Source organism: Felis catus, chromosome A2 (assembly GCF_018350175.1).
Source record: "Felis catus isolate Fca126 chromosome A2, F.catus_Fca126_mat1.0, whole genome shotgun sequence".
Taxonomy (NCBI): domain Eukaryota; kingdom Metazoa; phylum Chordata; class Mammalia; order Carnivora; family Felidae; genus Felis; species Felis catus.
Window position 1 is genome coordinate 114,051,021 of NC_058369.1, and position 22,556 is coordinate 114,073,576.

General features: G+C 40.1%; 1 protein-coding gene across 11 annotated transcripts in view; it reads left to right on the top strand.

The window, feature by feature from the left end:
• DNAH11 (dynein axonemal heavy chain 11) overlaps positions 1-22,556 on the top strand; it is a 372,548-nt gene that overhangs the window by 83,046 nt on the left and 266,946 nt on the right. For 9 of the 11 annotated variants that reach the window (XM_045052477.1, XM_045052478.1, XM_045052472.1 and 6 more), the window contains 10 exons: positions 2,296-2,412; positions 2,542-2,628; positions 6,460-6,618; positions 7,984-8,067; positions 9,862-10,020; positions 12,915-13,037; positions 13,829-13,951; positions 15,232-15,456; positions 16,895-16,986; positions 18,829-18,955. In XM_045052477.1, the coding sequence (XP_044908412.1) occupies positions 2,296-2,412; positions 2,542-2,628; positions 6,460-6,618; positions 7,984-8,067; positions 9,862-10,020; positions 12,915-13,037; positions 13,829-13,951; positions 15,232-15,456; positions 16,895-16,986; positions 18,829-18,955 (1,296 nt within the window). Of the gene's footprint in view, positions 1-2,295; positions 2,413-2,541; positions 2,629-3,585; positions 6,232-6,459; positions 6,619-7,983; positions 8,068-9,861; positions 10,021-12,914; positions 13,038-13,828; positions 13,952-15,231; positions 15,457-16,894; positions 16,987-18,828; positions 18,956-22,556 lie in introns of those variants that run through there. The other 2 variants (XM_045052479.1, XM_045052480.1) reach the window with 2 other exon arrangements.

Consider the following 22,556-nt stretch of genomic DNA (forward strand, 5'->3'; position numbering starts at 1 on the left):
GACCATAAAGAATTAATATGTATGGATTGCTAAGTTCTGTTTAACTATAAAACTGCCATGAGAACTGAAACCAGTTAGACACGGAGTGCGGTAAGATGTGGATACAGACACGCATAGCAAGAGTGAGAGATGAGATAGTTGTGGGGCACAGTGTAAATGTTTGTTTTTAGAGAGCTTTGGATATTCTTTCAGCTGGATCTTGGATCTTAATATATAGAGAAACCAGTGGTAACACAGATCATGTAACCACAGCTTCTAGAATTTCTGTTTTAAGAGTTTGGCTCATTATTTAAGGTTAATGCATTATTGAAAACACTGGGCTTTTTAATATTTCGAAAGTGGGCTACACTTTTAGCTATGTGTGTGCCTCCATCCAGAGGAAAAATAAGACTTAAAGGCACTACAAAATACATGTGGAGGATAACAGTGCCCCAATCTTATTTTAATTAAAGTAGTTTGTGATACTGTTTCCTCCTCATAATCATTAACACTTATAACATTGTCCAGATACTAGCCTGTGCTTGATTCTAGGCTAAGAAGCCCCTCCTTGTGGCTGTGTCCTTACTCACTATCTACAATAAGGTCTGAGGCTAGACTAAACTTTAATGTATAGCTTTTATTAAGTCTCTTCCTTGTTAAGAAGCCTTCAATGACTGCCTTTAGTTTCTGAATACTGTCTCATTTCCATACAAGCCCCACCCCAACCTGGGCTGCTAATCTTACCTAGCAGGATCTCCAGGGAGCTCCTGCTCATCTCTGCCCATTGCAACCCGGATATTACTTTGAGCCACAGAGTCAATGCTAACTCATTTTGGGAATCATATCAGTTAGACTTTGGAGATCATCTGATCTTTTGGTTTTCAATGAAAATCTATTTTTATCAAGCAGAAGCTTTTTTGGAATCCTAAATATGAAGCAGGTAACAGCAGGTCTGGTGTAGTCAATAAGGGTTAAGGGGCACAAGCCCAGGGATGTGACTTTTGCACCTGTTACTCCGGAAAGGATTCCAGGTGATATTTGAGTTCCATGGAATCGATGGGAAAAGGCAAGGTGAGACTGTACGGATGAGGGTGCTGAGTTTTGATGAGAAGGGTGGAGGAAGATGATGAAGGACAAGGACGTTTAGAGCCCAGGTCTCTTGGTTCCTGGTCTGTTCTGGCAATTGCTGTCAGGAAAGTTGCCTTCCAAGAATTTTGTTTCCATAACCCCTAGACCTCCTGATGGAAGTTAACACATTCCGTCATATGGAATAGTTCTTGGGAGCCTCTCATTCACTCTGATGGATTACAAAACAGTTTAAGTGGAAGAACGTATTTTATCTTTGTGGTACCCCTCCCCCCACGTGGATACAGTTGACACTTAGCACAGCGTCCTTCTCATAATTGGCAGCTACCCACTCAATCATTCATCAGATATTTATCGAGGGTTACAAATAGTCTTTAGAACCTTTGTTTTTGCTCTCGAGCTACACAAGTAGAGTCCCCTAGGGGTGGTTTTGTATGACACAACAATTTCAGTGTCCCAAGGAGATCAGAGAAACAATGCTCAGTTAGTCTGGGCACAAGGAATGCTTTTCAACAGTGGTTCTCTACAAGGGCTCTTCAAAGAAGATAATTTGTTGACCAAATAGGTTGTCCTGTTTGCACTGTAGTCAGGGAGTACAGAGTTGAGTTGCTACCTGGACTGTTTATTGCCGGTTTTGTCCTACATCAAGTAGGAATTAACCTTCTCTTCCCTTGGCTTCTTTTTACTTCAGAAATCCGGGACAGTTACAGTGAGCCTAACCTAAAGGCTCGAACTGTCCATTCAGAGAAAGGACACAAGGAGCTTTGGAAGCTAGAGGAAAACGTGGGCTTAGATTGATTCACGTTTTCCTCTCTGTCCCACCAGTTTCAAACAATCTTTCTCCACTTGCTAAATTGCTAAATCTGGCTCTTTTTCCACTTGTTACACAGCAAGGAAATCCTTTCCAGAGTGCTTTAATTTTATTCCCTCAACAGCAAAACAATTTGGAGATTGGTGTGTATTTTGAAAAGATTTTTGTTTATTCTGAGAGAAATCTTAACACCAGACGACAGCCCTGGTTTATACTTGGAAGACATGGATCCACCGGCACCAGGGGGTCAGCCTGGCTCTGAGCCTTCTGGCCACTTGAATCTTTCTGGGGATAAGCATCTCTTCTGGAAGGATGAGATGTCCTGGGTTCATTCAAAGAGGCTGGGATCATAGAGTCTTGTGGAGTTGATTGGATTGAAGCATTGAGGTAATTTCCCATTTGCACCTTTGTGTTTACAGGAATTACCTGAAAGATGGGAAACGACCAAAAAGATTGCAGTGACTGTCAGACATGCGGTCTCACCTCTCCAAAATGTCGAAGTCACGCTGCTGAGGAAAAAGTGTATTTCCTTCGATGTAAGCTAACTACCAAGTTTTGTGGGTATTTTTGTTGGTATTTCCCCCCCATTTTTAAGAAAGATTTTACAAGAATAATTGAGGCTGTTGTTTGAGATTCACTGTCAGATTTTTTTCTGTCCACATCAGGAAAAGCAGGCCGAGTTCAGAGAGAGATTCAGACTCTATGCTCCTCTCCGTTTTAATACAGAAAATCCGTACACTGTGCTTGATAAGGTAACGCTGATCTTAATTATTTTTTGCTATGGTAGTTATTTTAGAAAGTCAAATTAGATACTGCGATATTTTGCCTTAGTTTTGCGGTTAGTTATCGCAGTTGAGAATTAACTATTTAAAACTGGTTTATGAACCTTTCTCCCCAATAGTGATTTAAATCCTGTCTCCCAAAACCGCCATCATTATCAAAGTAATCATGTTTGTGAAAGTAACAAAAATGACTTTTTAAGCACTTACTATATATATGTGTCGAGAACTTTAAGCATATTACTTCGTATTCTTTCTTCCAGTTCTTACAATATCCCCATGATACAGCTTCTGTTCTCCTTTTTTCAGCTAAAGAAACCATCGTGTGTAATTAAGTAACACTGGAGATTACAGTTAGTGACAGATTAGTGTTAAAATTCTACCTCTCTAAATTTTTTTAAAACAGGAATTTTAACCGTTTTGTTGTTTACCATGTGATACTTGGCTAGTGACTTTTAACCATGGTTAAAGAAAGCTTATAACTTATTCCTAACACTGGATAGAAATATTAGTCCTGCAGTCCTCGTTCGTAATGAACTGTATTATTATAGTGAACTCTTAAGAATGAGTATTATGGGCAAATAATCCAAAATGGTGAATAGTTTGCTTGAGGCTTGAAAAAAATGTTTTAAAAGTTTATTAGAGGGGTGTGTGGGTGGCTCAGTTGGTTGAGTGTCTGACTTTGGCTCAGGTCCTGAACTCACGGGCCGTGGGTTTGGGCCCTGCATTGGGCTCTGTGCTGATGGCTCAGAGCCTGGATTCTGGTTCTCCCTCTCTTTCTGTCTGCCCCTCTCCATCTCATGCTCCGTGTCTCTCTCTCTCTCTCTCTCTCTCTCTCTCTCTCTCTCTCTCTCTCTCTCTCTCTCCATCTCTCAAAAGTAAATAAACATTTTTTAAAAATGAAAAAAAGAAAAGAAAAATAACAGAAATTCTTAACCTAGCGTCTAAAAGAAGAAATGAGTTGGTGAGGTTTAGATTCAGGAACGGTGAATCTTTCTGAGATCTTCATGGAGACATCCATCCTCTTTTTACTTCATGCTGGAGATGGTCTTTACTCCTTAGACTGGTATAAAACTTACAGCTTGTACCTCTCTGTCCAAATTGTAGATTGAATTTAGTTATAACTGCCTTAAAGCCTTTCAGAAAACACCATTCTGTAGCAGATCTTCTTTTTTCACTTGGCTAAAGAAAAGTGGTTAATGTATTCACTGTGGGTTAGAATATGCTAATAGAGTTGTGGAGTTTTTAAAGATTCTATGTGAATTGCAGGTGGTCTGAACAGATTGTGGAAGGGGAGACATTTTTACTTGACTAACCAATGTGCTGTATGTAAACATTTACTATAGTTATTTATTGAATCCTACCATTTGCATGCTATAATATAACAGCATATAGTTAAATATTTAAAAGTCAGAGATATTTATCCTTGTACCTACAGAATGTGTTGAGGGATGTTTTGAATATAGTAGGGCTGGGTTACCTTTATTTTGAAGTCATTTTCGTGTGTGTGGCTCATACATTTAATACTCCTCTAACTGGATTCATCCCAAGGCATGTAGGTGCTTATTCTGGGCTGGTATTAGACCCTAGCATTCAAGGCACTTCACTCCATGAGGCAGAAAACCATTGCCCCTTCAGGATCAGAGGGAGTGGTATGGTGAATTTCTCCTTTATAACGGATTCCTTGGTAAACTTACATTATGTGCTCTTGTTTCTTCATATCCAAAGGTACAGTAAACAGTTGAATTAACATTACTAGGTATATATATTTAGGAATAATTTAGTGTAAGTAATCTAGGAAAAACGACAAATAAAAGGGCTGTTTACTTTGGGGAGTGTGGAGTCTAGACATTTAGAAAATCCTTTTGTAAAACAGATGCTGAAACATGTTCAGAAATGTGCAACTTTTTCTTTTAGGTTTATTTATTTGAGAGAGAGAGTGTGTGAGATGGGGAGGAGCGGAGAAAGGAGAAAGGGAATCCTAGCAGGCTCCACGCTTTGAGCATGGAGCTCGATCTAGGGCTCCAACTCATAAACTGTGAGATCACGCTCTGAGCTGAAATCAAGAGTTGGACGCTTAACTCATTGAGTCACCCCAGGCACCCCTACATGTGTGACTTTATATCTATTGCTGACCTCCCAAGAAAGCTCTCAAGGGCAGGGAAAAAAATGGAGTAGCTGAATCTCAGATGGAAAGCAGAGGCAAACAGAAGCTTTTACTGCTGTAGGAGTAAATGAAACGTTCATACCAGGGGACACAAAAATTACTGGGAGAGCGTCAGTACTGGTTACACAGAGGGCCTTAATGACCATCTGAAGAATAAATTAATTGCAGTATTCGTACAAAGTCACAAATGCAGTATTCATGCAAGGTAGTAGTTACACAGTAGTAGAAATCAGTGAATTTCACAGAGCCTCACGACTATGGCTCAAAGCAGAAATTGAAATGTCTTAATATAGAGTATAAAGTTATTCACATAAATTTCAAAAAAATTTAACCTTTTAGCATTTAGCAGTACCTATATATATAGTAAAAATCTAAAGATCAGGGGAATATTAAATAAAATTTGGCAATTAAATTTGTGGTGGGAAGGAGGGGAATAAAACTGAGGAGGCCATTAAAAGTTACCAATAACATAGTCCTAAGCCGATGGTACGCACACACCCCACACCTTGTCATGTGTATGGAATTTTTCATAATAAAAAAAAAATTGGTAAACTGAGTCATAGCATTGCAGTTCTTGGTTATAAAGACATAACTTGTAAAAATGAAATACGTGTATAATGAGAGGAGATTGAAGTGCTCATATTCTTCTTGATGTAGTAGGAAACTGGGAGAGTTGAAACCTGAGGCCCAGAAGGATTAAGTACGAGTATTGAAATTTAAGACAACCAGAAGAAGTAAAGTAATGTAAGAGTTGGGTATTGAGAGGAGGCTGGGAGAAAATATAAAGTGGAAAAACAAAGTTAAGTCCTCTTTTTGCAGAGCCAGTAACCTAGCGTAGTGTCTGAACTTGATAAATGAAGAAGGAGCAGCTTGTGCATGGAATTGGGAGTTGGAGAAATGGCGCCCAGAAGGATTGGAGAGAGCACCAGCTTTTGCTGCGTTACAGGCTCTTCTGTACTCCTCTAACTTTAACCATGTGAACACACTACAGTGTTAATCAAAACTAAAATTAAGAGTTGGCTTATCAAGAAAGAAAAAAATGACTCCATTTGTATTTGGCGTAACACAGACATACATACATAGATGGGATGGTAGCTCAGCCTTGGGAAGGATAATTGTACAGTGAAATTTCTCCTGCTGTGCTGTTTTTATCTCCAGTGTTTTATTTCATGAATTCTCTTCAGTACATTTTGTACTACTGATAATCTCTAGGATATTTTTTAAATCCGAAAGTTCTTTTTTTAAAGAAGTGGTTTCTTCTTAAGTGGAATCTTCTAGAGCCTCACCATTTGCTCTCCAGCCAAGTCCCCAGCTATAAAATGAAAATCAAGAGAAAAAAATTGTACTCACAGAAATCTGATGCGAGAGCAAACTTTGCTGAAGCATGTAGGGGGCAATATTGGTGACAGGTTTGTATTTATTAGTAGCCTACTCTGAATTTTGAGTAGCTGTGAGTTTGCTTATCAAAAACCTCCATTTTACCAATAATTATACTGATTTCTTTTCATGTTCATTTTAAAATGAAGGTTGCAAATGTTAACATAACTGGAGGGGTATAGAACCACGTGGCTTCTCTTTCTCTGGCAGTTCGTTGGACGTTAAGGGTGTTTGCGTGCGTGTGTGTGTTTTCTCCTTAGGCAAATCAGGAGCTTGAAGCATTGGAAGAAGAAATGTTGCAGATGCAGGAAGCTACCCATCTTTTTGAAGTGGCTCTTCCAGAGTACAAACAAATGAAGCAGTGTCGCAAAGAAGTAAAATTGCTCAAGGGACTCTGGGATGTCATGATTTATATCAGAGTAAGACACTACTTTGTGTGTGTGTGAGTGCTTTTGTATAAATAGGCAAATTTTAATGTCTGTATCATTTTGTAGGGGTTTTATAATGTGAAATATGTGTGTATCATATTCCCCTCCCCTTTGAATTAAAATTTGTGTATCTCTTAGAAGATTCTTCTCTGAATCAGGTTTTTTTAAAAGATTTTTAATTATTTATTTTGAGAGAGCACAAGTGAGTGGGGGGCAGAGAGAGAGAGAGAAAGAGAGAAAATCCCACGAGGGGCAGAGAGAGAAGGAGGGAGAGTGCAGAGTCTGAAGTCCCAAAGTGGGGCGCATGGTCACTTGATGCCTGATGTGAGGCTTGAACTTGTGAACCTCTAGATCATGCTCTGAGCCAAGTTGGATGCCTCAATTGACTGAGCCACCCAGGTGCCCCTATTTTTAGATCTGAATGGAACTGTGTGTGATGAGTTGACTGCCTCAAGTTCTTTTCAGGGATTATGTGGGCTATAAATAAAATTAATATATAACTATATAGTATGTGTATATGGTTACTTGTGCATGCAGATTCATGTATATCCTCCTACTTACATGTGCATGCATCTATAATGGACCTGACTAAAGTTAACTTATATACTGTTAATTCATTTACAAACTTCAGTGGGAAAATACATTCTGGGGAAGTAGGTATATTGCAACATGTGTTATACATAATGTTCTGTGAGGTTAGTTGAGAACCATAGAAAGAAATATACTGGGGTGCCTTGTTGGCTGAGTTGGTTAAGCATCCAACTCTTGATATTGGTTCACCTCATGGTCTCACAGTTCCTGAGGTGGAACCTTGTTTTGGGTTCTGCTCTGACAGCATAGAGCCTTTTTGGGATTCTCTGGTTTTTTCTCTCTCTCTGTGCCCCTGCCCTACTCATGCATGTGTGTTCTCTCTCTGTCTCTTTCAAAATAAATAAAAAAGGAAGAAATATAATAAGGGACCTAGAATATGGTCAAGAAATTGATGAGTGTCTTAATAATGTTGTAAAATTGTCTTATGAAAACTCATGTTAGATGTAGAGTTTTAAAAGCTGGAATTCATGGTAATATACTTATCAACTCAGAGTACTCAGGATTAAATGATGATGGTATGTATATGGAATTTGTCATTGCGACTAAAAATTAATACATCATAATGTTTTCACCTTAAGTTTGATAGGTCCTGACAACTTTTTTGTTTTGCTGATACGGAAGTTTTGACAAGTGCAGTTAATATTTAAATAATTGACTCTTCACTGGATGATGGAATCACTGTGTATCATCAGTTTATATATTTTGCTGTGGAGACTTGATTTCACCAAATGTTGTTGACACTTTTATCTGCCTGTGCGTTTTCAGAGAAGCATTGATAATTGGACTAAAACCCAGTGGAGACAGATTAATGTGGAACAGATGGATGTAGAACTCAGAAGGTTTGCCAAGGCAAGTTCCATAACTGTCGATTACAACCATTTATCTTTCTCAGCACCACCTCCTTCCATCTTGCCTAACCGAGTGTCTGGTATATTGGGCTGGGTGTCCTTATTTACTTCAAACAGGATGATATGAGGCAGTACTTTTTTTTTTTTTTTTTTTTTTTTTTTTAACTCTCAGCTAGTTGCATTTCTAATCGAGGCTCCCTTTTTGTGAATGAGTGGGTGAAAACATACTAGGGCAAATGAATCTGTGAGTAGCAGCTATAATCTTGAGCTAGCTTTGGCTTTCTAGAATGCAGGATGTTAAGATTGTAAGTACCAGGGCAGAGGGGTGCCTGGGTTAACTCAGTTAAGCCTTTGACTCTTCATTTCAGCTCAGGTCATGATCTCCTGGTTCATGAGTTTGAGCCCTAAGTCAGGCTCTGTGCTGACAGTGGGGAGCCTGCTTGGGATTCTGTCTCCCTCTTTGCGCCTCCCCCGCTCTTGAGCGTGTTATGCGCTCTCCCTCTCTCTCTCTCCCTCAAAATAAAATAAACATGAAAAAACAAGTACCATGGCTGAGAGGGTAGGCTTAAGAAAGGTTTTGAATTCTTTCTTTAGCAACCATTATTTTGTATCTTAAAAGATACCCTTTGATTCTGAAATTTGGGGCAACTAATTGAAGTATGCCACTTGTGAATTTATATGGAATACTGTGATCTTTATTGACTCTTCTGATATCCCAGAGGGACTCAATATATACAGAACAGACCTTATTTGAATGTAGTGCTTTGATAGCTAGTCCCCATAGCTGTATGCCCTTTAAAGAAGGGGTAGAACCTCTTTGGATAAGCCAAAATGCACAGAAGAGAAAGGCAGTTAAAAAGTGTCAGGACTTTTTACTTTTTTGTTAACGTCTTTGTGTTGATCCCATCCTGTGCTCAGCTCCTACCAAGGCTTTCCGTTTTTTCCCCCCATATTATCCTTATCCTAAAGACCATAACAAAAATGTCCCATGATTCTTTTGGATGTCAGGGGGTCAGCATATGCCATTAACTGTGCTTAGGCCCCCATTTATCTTTGCTACAGTTTGATTATCTGACTTCAGAGAGACACCTTAATGCCCACTCTCAGCTGAAGCCATTTTTTTGTTTTAATAAAGTGGCATTGTCCTTTTCTTTGTGCTGAATTGTTTTATTATGGGTTTTCTCATTCACAATTTTCTTTTTTTTTTTTTTTTATTTATTTATTTTTGGGACTCTCATTCACAATTTTCAATGTTGTTTCATGGGCCACGAAGACAGCCAAGTCAGGGGCTCTACTTGATACATCTTAAAACCATGAAATATTTAAGTGCCAAGGAACAAACATTCAATGGTAGCCAACATTTCAGGGCTGCCATTTAAACAAGTCAGGTCTTTGAAGGAAGATCTTAGTAATTCAGGTAACAATCTCTGTTTTCTGCTTACTTATGTTTCCAGAGGAAATGCTCTTCTTTGCAAAGGTCCTGGAAACTCTTAACTTGCCTATATTTAATGTCCCATGGGTTTCCTCATGGGATATCCAGTTAGCGCCTATGAATAAGAAACCAGTGAATCTAAGTGGCTTGTACATAGATGACTCATACAAATGAGAAGATCCTTTCTATTTCTCTGATTTTAGTCCTTAACCTAGGGGCTTAGATGCTTTCACTCTTTAGTAATTCAGGGAAATATATATTTATTCTTCTATAGAAGACAAATTATAAAATGTACTATTATATCTGAAGATCTGTTTTTTTGCTTTTTCTTTTTTTTTTTTTTTTTTTTTTTTTTTACTTTAGGAAATCTGCTCACTAGACAAGGAAGTCCGTGTATGGGATGCTTACTCAGGCCTGGAAAGCACGGTCAAGGACATGGCGGCCTCCCTGAGAGTGGTCACAGAGTTACAGAGCCCTGCTCTCAGAGACAGGCATTGGCACCAGCTGATGAAGGCCACTGGGGTGGGTTTTCTGGGTCTTGTTAATGGAATATTTTTGTGACTGTTAAGTGTTATTCCTTGGTTTACGTTGTTTATCTGGAATGAAGTGGGATTTGTGAGAAAGCTTCTGGTCAAGGGATGCCTAGGTGACTCAGTCAGTTAAGCATCTGACTCTTGATTTTGGCTAAGGCCATGATCTCATGGTTCATGCATGTGAGCCCTGCATTAGGCTTTGTGCTGATAGCAAGGTGCCTGCTTGGGATTCTCTGTCTCTTTGTTTCTCTCTCTCTCTCTGCCTCTATCCCAGCTCCTGCTTGTGCTCTCTCAAAATAAATAAACATTTTTAAAAAAAAAAGACTTCTGGTCAAACGGGGGAGATCAAGCTCCTCGAGTTAGGACCAACAAACTGACCATGCGGAGATCCCATTTCAGCCCCTGCTGTAGACTGAATGTGTCCCCCAAAATTCATAGGTTGAAGCCTAGATCCCCACTGTGATGGCATTTGGAGGTGGGGATTTGGGGAGATAATTAGGTAAAGAGGGTGGGGCTCTCATGAATGAAGTTAGTACCCTTAGAATGGGATGGAATGACCAGAACCCTCTACCCTCTGCCTTGTGAGGGTACAGCAAGATGTTAGGCATTTGTAAACCAAGAGAGACTTCAGCAAGAACCCAACCCTGTATCAGAGGACTCTCGTTAGGATCTAGTGAGATCATGTGAAGGCCTTGTATGGAGCACAGCATGGCTAGAAAGAACCTCATGGTTGTGGAGAGGATCAGAGGGTATAAAAGTGAATTCAGGGGAGAGAGAATTCTGAAATTGTGATTTCTTCCTCCACCCCTACCCTAGGTCATTTAATAATGATGGCCTTTTGGGGCACCTGGGTGGCTCAGTTGGTTAAGTGTCCAACCCTTGATTTTGGCTCAGGTAATGATTTCACAGTTCTTAAGTTTGAGCCTCAAGTTGGGCTCCATGTTGACAGTGCAGAGCCTGCTTGGGATTCTCTCTCCCTCTCCCTCTCCTTCTCCCTCTCCCCCCTGCCTCTCTCTCTCTGCCAGTCCCTCACTTGCACATATGCTCTGTCTCTCAAAAATATATAAATAAACCATTAAAAAAAATGATGGTCCTTTGATAGTTTTGATTTTATTGGAAAGCATGAAATGATTTCTCATGTGTCCATGAGACTTGAGGTTATATTTTCTAGTCTTTCTGCATCTTAAGAGCAGATGTACCAACTTTTTTTTTTGGGGGGCGGGGGGGAGGTGATCTTTAGGAGTTCAAAATATGTAAAAGGCTGCCTGATGAGTGTGTTGTCTCTTAGGCACACTTTGTGAAGAAAGGCTCTCATGACTTGAAAGCAAAGTTGGCACAGTAGGGAAGTTGAGGAAGGGGACAGTCAGGTGAAGTGGGCATAGCCTAGGCTTTATTCATCCAACCCGAACAATAACTGTGGGATCTTGGTCTAGTTACCTGTTCTCCATACCCCACTTGTCCCTTGTATGAAATGAAACTAATGCTGTAATGCCTCCCAGACGGATTTAGTTAAAACATTGGAAGTGAGATTATATACATAGATGAAGTATGTAGCAAGTTTCAGTTAACTGCCCTTGAAGCTGCTATTAGTATTGTTACTATCATTATTACTACTATGCTTTCCATAGTCTTTTAGACTTTGGATAATTAGACTTGGTAATTGATTGATTAATATATTCACTCAGAAAACCTTTATCGAATCTTCCAGTATGTGATAAAGTATGTGTCCCTCTCCTTTATTTCCTCCAGTGTCATTTCTCACACCATTTCTTACCGGTATCAGGCCTTTCTAAAAGTTAGAAAAAGGCACCTCTTCCCAGGCTATCCTGCAGCAGCTAGATTCAGCCTCCAGTTGTTGACTGGCTAGGTGTCTGTGTTTCAGTGCACAGATTACACAACTCATCAGGGTGGCCCCGTTACACATTCCTCCTCATTCTTTTTCTGAGACAGAACTCAGTCCACGGCCCCCATCACCTCTGGAGTAAGGTCAGAAGTGATGCAGACATAGCACTCATCTGGTTTGCTCAGGACTTGGCAGGTTTTAGCCCTGAAGGTTCCATCTCCCAGGAAACCCCTAATCGTGGGCAAATGGGAATGTGGAGTCACCTCTTTGGAGAGGCAGAAGGTGGCAAGCAATGTTAGAGAATGGGGAGAGGCAGAGAAGGCGGCCGCTACCTAGAAGCAGGGAAGGTATTCCTAGCGGCAGGAAGGGAAGTAGATTTTCTGCAGCTATGTGGCTGAGTCAGCTCTTCATGTTTGAGGGGGGCGGTTGAGTTTGAGCACTTAGGAAGAGCTGAGGGCTTAGCAAATGCTGGGGTTGGGGGTGGGCAGTTAACAAGATGATCGGGAGATAAATGTGAATGATATTTTCACATGGTAATGATGAATAATGACCCTATGAGTAAGAATATTTTTTGCCAAGGAACAAAGATTAAATTAGTGACAAAACTAAGTTAAATCACGGAAGCAACTGGGAATTATGTTCAGTGAATAGAGTACTTTAGGAAGAAAAGACAAATGAGCTACTCCCTGATCCCTGGGATTTCAACCAAATTAAAATAAATGAACAATGTGATTCTCTTTAAAAATGGGATTTGTGGGCAAAGAGATAAGAAATGAGCTGACAAGGGAAGGATATGAAACAAAAGAATGCAGTGGAGTGTGAACGTGGCCAGAACCTTGGCCCTAGCTTTTGGTGGGTGATGCCTCAGTAACTATGCGTTAAAAAGCATTGTCTTTAACGGGCCCCACCTTGCAGAACCAGAGGTGTGCTTAGCAGCTGACTTGAATATATTTAGCTGTGATTGGTTTTTCTGGCCATTAGGCCAAAGAACCATTAATACATGTGTAATGTAAATTTCGCCCTTTTTTCTTGCAAATTAGGTCAGATTTTCAATAAACGAAGCCACAACTTTGGCAGATTTGTTAGTGTTGCAGTTGCACCAAGTGGAAGATGATGTCCGGAGCATTGTGGACAAAGCGGTGAAGGAACTGGGGACTGAAAAGGTGGTGTCCTTGGGCTGTTTTCCTTTTACACTGAGCTAGTTCTGTGCTGTAGCCCCTAAGAGTCTGAAGCCCCCATGCCATGAGTGTGTCCCATGAGTCCCATTTTCTTCTCTGCCACTAGTTTGTGTGTGACTTGGGCAGGGATCTGAATCCTTCTAAGCCACAGTTGTGTAAAACAGGAGGGTTGACCCAGTCGATGATGATGATGATGATGATGATGATGATGATGATGATAGAGAACACTTAAGAACATGTCATTTGCTTTGTTGCAAGCACTGCTGTTAGTGCTTTATTTATAGTATTTCATTTAATTCTGAGGTAGGTAATACTCTGACCCTGTCTTACAGATGAGGCAGCTGAACGGCAGAGAGGTCCCTAACCACAACCCCCCACCTCATCCCCCAGGTTCATGCAGGTTTATTCAGGCACTCAGAGCACTACCTGTCTCCTCCTGGCTGATGTGAAAATCATCTCTAATAAATGTTTAGATTACTTTGGAAGTCCCTTTCTGCTCTAATGTTCTGTTACAGTGAAGCATGTAAATCTCAGATCCAACAGAAATTTGATGTTAGTGTGATGCTTATTTTTGTGAGGTGGAATTCATTCTCTGAACCTCATCACCATGAATAATTTGCAGGAGAAAAAATGAGGCCAGTAGTATTGGATAGCCCTTTATTTTTATTTTTATGTTTTGCAAATTGTGAAAGTTTTTTTAAAATTCCAGATGATATCCTAGATATTGGTAGTAAATTAAACTTCTGTGCACATAACTTAATACTGTTTATGTCCAGGCTATTATTGAAATCAGTCAGACCTGGGCAACCATGGAGTTCTCTTATGAAGTTCACTATCGGACGGGCATTCCATTGCTAAAATCTGATGAACAACTTTTTGAAACTCTAGAGCACAACCAAGTAAGATGGGTATATTTACTGAAGAATTTTCCTTTTAAATGATAATTATAAACTTTTTCCAAGTTCTAGTATTCAATATTTATTCATTCATTGGGCATCTACTTGTCCTGACTCTGGGCATGGTACCCTTTGAGATCAAAAGGTGTGAACACTTGTTCTCACGGAACTTGTACTTGAGCAGGGAGACAGACAGTAGGGCTCCAAGGAGTCTAGGAAGTGACAGAGAGGCTCTTTGTCGGGTGGGTGAAAGACCTGGGGAGAGCCTTGTGAGTTGGGCTGGTAGTCAACAAAGAATGTCAATCAAGAGGGTGTTGTGGGCAGTGGGGACAGTGATGGTTGTCAGGGGCTGGGGAGTGGGGGAGGTGGGGAGATAAATTGGTCAGAAGGTATACATTTCCAGGTATAAGATAAGTAAGTCCTGGGGATCTAATGTATGTCATGGTGGCCATAGTTAATAGTACTGTATTGTCTACTTGAAAGTTGTTAGGAGAATAGATCTTATTAACACACCCCTCAAAAAAGTTTATGGGGATGGAGGTGTTAAGGAACTTTATTGTGGTTGCCATTTTACAATATATACATGTGTCAAAGCATCACATTGTACACTCTACTCTTGAATCATGTAATGTGTCCATGATAGCATATTAAAATTGGTGGTAGAGGAGAAGTCAAATGTGTTAAATACATACAGGTGAAAGAGAATGACAAGAGGCCTTTCCCCTGAGTGATTTCTTGAGATTATAGCATCGGAGAATGGTGAGAAGTGCTCACCAGACTGTTCAGCATTAATGCTTGGTTTGTCGACTAAAAGAGGAGAAAAATGGAAACTTCAGGGCTTAGGAAGCTGTAGACAAAGTTCGTTTTGGTTTCTTTTTTTTTTCAGTTTTGGGAGAAAAAGAAGATTTATAACCTTGCAATTATTAATAGGCAGGGACCCCAGGGAGAGACTGAGAGAAGATGAAAGAATACAGTGTAATTCCTAAAGCCACACCCGGGAGCATAGTATTTTTTTCTGCCTACAAAGAGCTACATGGTCTTCCTGTGGAAGACACATGAAATGCATTTGCTGCTACTTATCTTTTTTCTTTTGGAAAAAAACGTCTGTATGAATATTGAATGCCATTCGTTCATTTACTTAGCAAATACTGAATGCTTATTCCGTGTATGGCACGCTAGATCCTGGGAATCCAGCAGTAAACAAAACGGATATGGCCCCTCCTTCACGGTACTTTCAGTCGCCCACCTGAGCTGTTTCTTACCATTCTTTTCCTTTGTTTTAGGTTCAGTTGCAGACTCTCCTTCAAAGCAAATATGTGGAATATTTTATTGAACAAGTGTTAAGCTGGCAAAATAAATTAAACATTGCAGACTTAGTCATCTTTGCTTGGATGGAAGTCCAGCGAACTTGGTCTCACCTGGAAAGCATCTTTGTTTGTTCAGAAGATGTTCGAATCCAGCTTGTGAAAGATGCTAGAAGATTCGATGGACTAGATGCTGAATTTAAGGTTCATAGAAGACAGACTATTTTCTAGCATAGCAGAGTTTTCCAAGCAATATAAAAATCTTATAAAAAACATAATTTGGGGGTATTTCTAAAAATACGCTTTTTGCATTGTAGGATGCCGATCAGGAAGCTTTATCTAGGGAAGGGTCAGATAGTAAGTATTTTAGGCTTTGTAGTTGTTTATGGTCTCTGTCATAACTGCTCTACACTGCCACTGTAGTGTGAAAGAAAACAGACACTACATAAATGGGTGTGGCTGTGTGCCAATAAAACTTTGTTTATGGTCACTGAAATTTGAGTTTTCTAGAATTTTCACGTGTCACAAAATGTTAGGCTGCTTTTGACTTTTTTTCTGAACAGGTTAAAAATGTAAAAACTATACTTTGCTCCTAGCCATACAAAAAGAAGCATCAGGCTCAATGTTTCCCTTAAGGCCTGGGTTGCTGACCCTTGCAGTAAGGTCTTAAGTAAAGTACTGCGGGGCAGGGGGGGGGGGGGGGGGGGGAAGCCAGTAACAATACTACTAGTTACTTGTTTATTTCATACGTGCCACAGACAACACATAGAGATGTACACATGGGGAATAACTATCTTTCTTCTTATCTAAAGAACACCCAGAGGTATGTTTTAACTTATTTTTTTAGTGTTTATTTATTTTATTTTTGAATGGAGAAGGTTCAGGGAGAGGGGGAGACAGAAAATCCCAAGCAAGCTCCTAGCGCAGAGCCTGATGCAGGGCTTAAATTCATGAACCGTGAGATCATGACCTGAACCGAAATCAAGAGTTGACTGTTTAACTGACTGAGCCACCCAGGCATCCCCATACTATTTTAACTTTTAAGGAAGAAAGAATAGACTGTTGAGTATTCATCTGATTTTCATATGTGAATATACTCTTAAGATTTTGGGTTCTCTGTCTCGATTCTTTTTGTTTGGACCCAGAATGGTGGTAATGCCCATCGAATTTATTTTGATAAAAACTGTGTGATTGTACCTTGTTTTTGGCCTTCATCTAAAAGTTTAAAAGCAAAAGTGAGCAGGCATGGAGTTAGAAGTCTCTTTCACCTTACTTTCTTACAATTCTTCATTTTTATTTAAAATTTTTTTTTAGTATTTACTTATTTTGAGAGCGAGAGAGCAAGCAAACAATGGAGGGCAGAGAGAGGGATGGAGGGAGGGAGGGGGAGAGAGAGAGAGAAAGAGAGAGAGAGAGAGAGAGAGAGAGAGAGTGAGTCCCAAGCAGGCTCTGCACTGTCAGCATAGAGCCTCACGTGGGGCTCGATCTCACAAACTGAATAATCATGACCTGAGTTGATAGACACTTAACCAACTTAGCCACCCAGGTGCCCCTGTTCTTCATTTTTAAATTCCTCAAATGGATGAAAAATTTAGAAAAGTAATTTCTAATATCAATGGCTCCACCTTATACTTTCATACAGGAGTTAATGTTGAAGACAGCTAAAATAAAGAACGTTCTAGAAGCAACATGCAGACCTAATCTCTATGAAAAACTTAAAGATTTGCAATACAGGTAAAGATAAAACTATGAAGTGATGAATTTGTTATAATTTTATGAGATTGCTTTTAAGTATGTTACAACATTTAACATCATGTTATTATAGATACAACTGTTAGTAAATTTATGATTTTGCTTATAGTTGTCCAGTTACCTTGGACATATTCGGTGGTACATAGATAATGTAAATCAAATACATTTCTCTTTTCCAAACGGGCTATCATAGTAGTAAAATGAGAATATTATCAAGAGAATTGACATGAATGATCACTTCTTTTATTGAACTATCCTCCAGATATTTATTAAGCATCTCTTCTCTGCCAGCAACTTGGAATGCACTTAATAATTTCAAGTCTTTTTTGGGTATACAGCTAATACTAGAAATTACCCTTAGAAAGCATGTTAGTATTTATGAAATCTTTGTCCTAAAGGCCATTTGCATATTCTGGCTTTTGATTACAAATGGGCAGTCAGGTACTAAAAGAAGAAGTTTGTGTAGAACTGTGATTACTTTTTGCAAGGTAGAAAAGAGCTCTAGATAAAAATGAATATTACATAAAATTATTCATGCTCTGGAAGCTTTTTAGAGGTAAAGTTGGCCATAATTTTAAAAGGGTAGATTTCCACAGAAGTTAGTTAATTTCTTTCTTTCTTTCTTTCTTTCTTTCTTTCTTTCTTTCTTTCTTTCTTTCTTTCTTTCTTTCTTTCTTTCTTTCTTTCTTTCTTTCTTTCTTTCTTTCTTTCTTTCTTTCTTCTTTCTTTTCTTTCTTTCTTTCTTTCTTTCTTTCTTTCTTTCTTTCTTTCTTTCTTTCTTTCTTTCTTTCTTTCTTTCTTTCTTTCTTTCTTTCTTTCTTTCTTTCTTTCTTTCTTTCTTTCTTTCTTTCTTTCTTTCTTTCTTTCTTTCTTTCTTTCTTTCTTTCTTTCTTTCTTTCTTTCTTTCTTTCTTTCTTTCTTTCTTTCTTTCTTCTTTCTTTCTTTCTTTCTTTCTTTCTTTCTTTCTTTCTTTCTTTCTTTCTTTCTTTCTGTTACTTAAGTAATCTCTTTACCCACCATGGGGCTCAACTGATGATCCCAAGATCAAGAATTGCATGCCCTTCCACCTGAGCCAGCCAGGTGCCCCAGCAGTTAATTATTTCTTAGTGATGTTGGAGTCTCAGGGGTTATCTAAGAACAATAAAGCAGAAATGATTCTGAATCTTAGGACTCCTCTGAATACCAGAGAGAGTTGAAGCCACTTGTGTTTCATAGACATTCACTGGGGAAAGGAAGACTTTAAACCAATTACATCTTAACTGATACATTTTATGCTCTGGATGAGTGATGCCAAGCCCAGTTTCTCTTGGCAAGTAGGAAGGTTATTAAGAAAAGTGAAGAGTGGGGCACCTGGGTGGCTCAGTCAGTTGAGTGTCGGACTTCGGCTCAGGTCATGATCTCACGGTCGGTGGGTTTGAGCCCCCCGTTGGGCTCTGTGCTGACAGCTCAGAGCCTGGAGCCTGCTTCAGATTCTGTGTCTCCCTCTCTCCCTGCCCCTCCCCCGTTCACACACTGTCTCTGTTTCTCATAAATGAATAAATGTTAAAAAAAAAAATTTTTTTAAAGCGAGGTGTGACCTCAACCTAAGTCTGATCTCTGTTTAGCCTCGACTGGTGGTGTTTGTACCTGTCTCCTCCTGTTTGGCATGACGCATATGTTAGGCACAAGCAAGTTGCTGGGGTCACAGAGAGGGAGTCAGGCTACCTGTTCAACAGTAAGCTTATTATGGTGAGCGGACAGATGAGAGGAGCTGGGTTTTGTATGGTTGTTGTTTTAATAACTGAATGGGCAAGATAGGCATGTCAAGATTTTTCATTTCCACAGGCTTTCTCTTTGTGAAAAAGCTCTTGCTGAGTACCTGGAAACCAAGCGTGTGGCTTTCCCGCGGTTCTATTTCATCTCTCCTGCAGACTTACTTGACATTCTCTCGAAGGGAGCTCGGCCTAAACAGGTAAGGAATATATATTTTTTGCAAGGGTCATATTCTGTGTTAGCTAAGGGATGCCACAGTTTCTCTGTCATGTCAAATGCCACCTGCCGTGTCACATGTGCTGGGAGATAGAAAATCAGCAATCAAAATGGGTGATGCAGCAACAGAGGGATGTCCGAGGTGGTGCCGAAGGAACCAGGTCCTCAGTAAAGGGAAAGGATATCATATGCACAAGGCTTAGGGCCCTGCAAGAAGTTAATGGAAGAACCATTGGCCCCAAATCCCCCAGAATTCTGGGACGGGGCCTGGAGTGTCTTCTGCCTGGTTAGCAGCTTTCTTAGGGGAGAATGGGTCCCTTGGAACAAGACTGTTGTGGGATCTCTGTACTGCTCCCTGACTCCTGAGTCACCTTCATAAGTCTTGAGTGGTGTCAGAGGTGGCCTGTGTCATTTCATGTTGGTCCTCCAGCTAGCCCTCTAATTTTCCCCCGCCTGTGCAAGAACACCACCCCTGACAGTATTTACAGCAAATAAAAGCAGCTATTATCTTTTGTAACCTGAGGGCTCAGATCACAGACAGACTCGGTACAAATCCCGAAGCATTCCTTCCTGTACACATTGAGAGGATGTTGCCTTTGACTTCCTATTGAGTTGTTGACATCCACGTAGGTATTGCAGTGTTTACAGCTGACAGAGGCTCTCAGTCCCGGACCTGACCACAGACAAGATTATTGTAAAGCTCTAAGTTGTGCTTTATCATTGAGGATTTCTGTCGACATTCTTTCTCTAGAGATTTCTATGCATTGTCTTTAGAATATGTATCACTTCACCCTGTAGTTTCCTGAATTCTGTTCTTTGGCTACAGCATTTATCTTGACTATTTTTCTCACACTCATCGCTTCTTTTCGACCCTAAATTTGGTGGCTCGTCACCGAAAGATGGCTCTTCTTGCTGCTGATAATACGAGTGCAGTCGTGCTATTAATGCAGAGTTGTTAGTTGAACTTGGACAGCATTTTGAGGATCAGCCCTCAGTTATAGTTTCCTATATTCACACTAACTTCCAGATGGCTTTGTAAATATAATTTGTCTGATTACATTGACTAGCAATCCAGTATATCCATCTCTCATTGATGTATCACACAATTGTATGTTTGGGGTGGTTTTTTCTTTTTTTTTTTTTAAACTAGTCTGAAAGAGAGCAGTCATAACCCCACTTAAGCTTTAGTTGCTTCCTGGGAACATTCTCATGACCAGCAGGTAGAACCTCGTGGCTGGTTGTGAGGTGGAAGGTATCATATTCCATTACAGGTACATGTTCTGGAAGGCTTTGAAATCCAAAATATTTATCATTCTAAATTCTCAATACATAAATGAGAAGAGAAAGGTATAAATCTGTACTAGGATAACATTGTTTTTCTTTTAATTATATTCTTTAAACATAGTAAATACTTGTATGACTGGTTTACTGAACAGTATTAGTTACAGAGAATACGGGCTTGTGCAAGTTTTATTTTCTATGGTTATTAATCGCACATGTGCCCTACTGTATCTCCTTAAGTAGCAGACTACTGTATAACACACGGGATAGGTATCTAACATCCTGGTCTCTTTTTCTTATTAAAAAAAAAAAAAAAATGAAAGAAACCAACAGCAGCTCAGCAAGGTCTAGTTAACAATCCAGACTTAACTCTTTGTTGAGGCCAGGCTTTCACACAATAAGTTTGGAGCTGGAAGGGAGATGGTGATTATTTTATTGTACATCCCCTTCCCACCTGTTTATCATGGAGAGAGGGCGGGGCTGTCATCTGTCAGTCATTGCTTTTCTTTTTCTTTTTTTTTTTAAATTTATTTATTTATTTTGAGAGAGAGAGTATGAGCTGGGGAGGGGTAGAGAGAGAGAGTGAAAGAGAGAATCCCAAGCAGGCTCCGTGCTGTCAATGTGGCTGGATCTCACAACCCTGCAATCATGACCTGAGCCGAAATTAAGAATTGGATGCTCAACTGACTGAGCCACCCAGGCATCCCAAGGCCTTTCATAATATTTGCTCCTGATTCTTGGACCAGCAATGACTTACTCTTCTGTGTCCTCACCAGCAAGCATCCACCTGTTGGGTCCCTTGTGGAATAAAGGTGCCAGTCCTCAGGGAGCACAGGGGAAACTCCTAGGGGATATATATTAGAGAACCAACTCTGTGTCAGCACTTCCTGTTCTTGCTCTGGGCAGTGAAATCAGCCATCGGGTTATATCTTCTTTCTCCTTTTCTACATCAAATGTCCAAGGAGGTACATGTCACAGATTGACTTCCTAGAGGCACCTATAGCTTCTGTGAGTGATTCTTCAACACCTATCTCACTTGGTTGGGCCAAAGAATTCTTTACGCTCCCCATAAGGAGTGAGGAAAAGCCGCAGCGTCTCCTTGTGGGCTGATAACTCATAGGCATGAAGGATGCCACTTCTAGTCCCCACCTCCCTGCAGTACTTTGTATAGAAAGGGTATATGGAAGCAGAAGATGGAAAGGAGTTGAGGTTGGGTCTTACAGGCCCTGGAGGGACCCACCTGTCCCAACCCCTCTTTGCCATCTTCGGAACATGCATGTTCTCGATGCCTCTTTGTCCTTAGTTGAAGTACTGGGCTGGTGCTGGTGGAACAGGTCATTACTGTTCTGCTCACCAGTTCTCTTTATCTCCTTTCAAAGAATGAAAAAATGCTTCGCCTTAGCCAGACAACAGGTTGGCTCCTTGGGACATGCATCCCTGATGCCAATTTTTTTTTCCCATTATCCTTCCTAAATTAGGGGCTGAGTTTATATGTATATATAAATATAAATATAAAAACTTCAAAAGTGTAACCTTTAAATCATTATTGTTATGTTTTCAGTATCACTTCAATGTTAGAATGTTCTCTAACACCCGTAGGACTCACAGTGGAAGCCCTCTCACCCCCCTCCTTCCTAATATTTTAATCAGAAGTTCTAAATCTCCGATTCACATCCACTGCCCGGTCCTAGTGCTGCTGCCACTCCTTAATGAATTACTAGATGCTATAAGACATTCAAAAGATGTTAAAGTGAAGCCACAGTACAGGGGCTTCCAAAATTGTTCACAGCCATGCTGATGAATGCCACCAGCAGTGCTGTCTACCCCATGCTGACCAAAGGAGGCGGGTGTTGCTGCCTATGAGCAAAAGAGTCTAGCCACCTGGCTACAGAGCAAACATGGTTTACAGAGGTCTTGACTGTCAGCTTGGAAAGGATTACGTTTTTCATGTTTTTGAAACTGATATTTTAAATTGTCCTCAAAAAATGATTTCAACGAGATCTTTCAGTTACATTAATGAAACTTCCAACCACTGAAATTCACATAAAATGCTATCCCACTGTTAGTAAAGGTTCATTATTTTAAATGATGTTTCACTTCATCTGTGGTAGAAATAACCACTCAGGAGTGACTAACAGTCGCGGGGGAGTGGAGGGTGGGTGTGGGGACTGGGAATCGGTAAGGAGCTACGGGCAGTTCGGGTCATCCAGAGCCACAGTCAGCTTCTTTGCCTGGCATGGTTCTGCAAAATGCAGGTGCATTTGGAATTCTTGGTCGCTTACTAGGGAATAGTTAGTTAATGC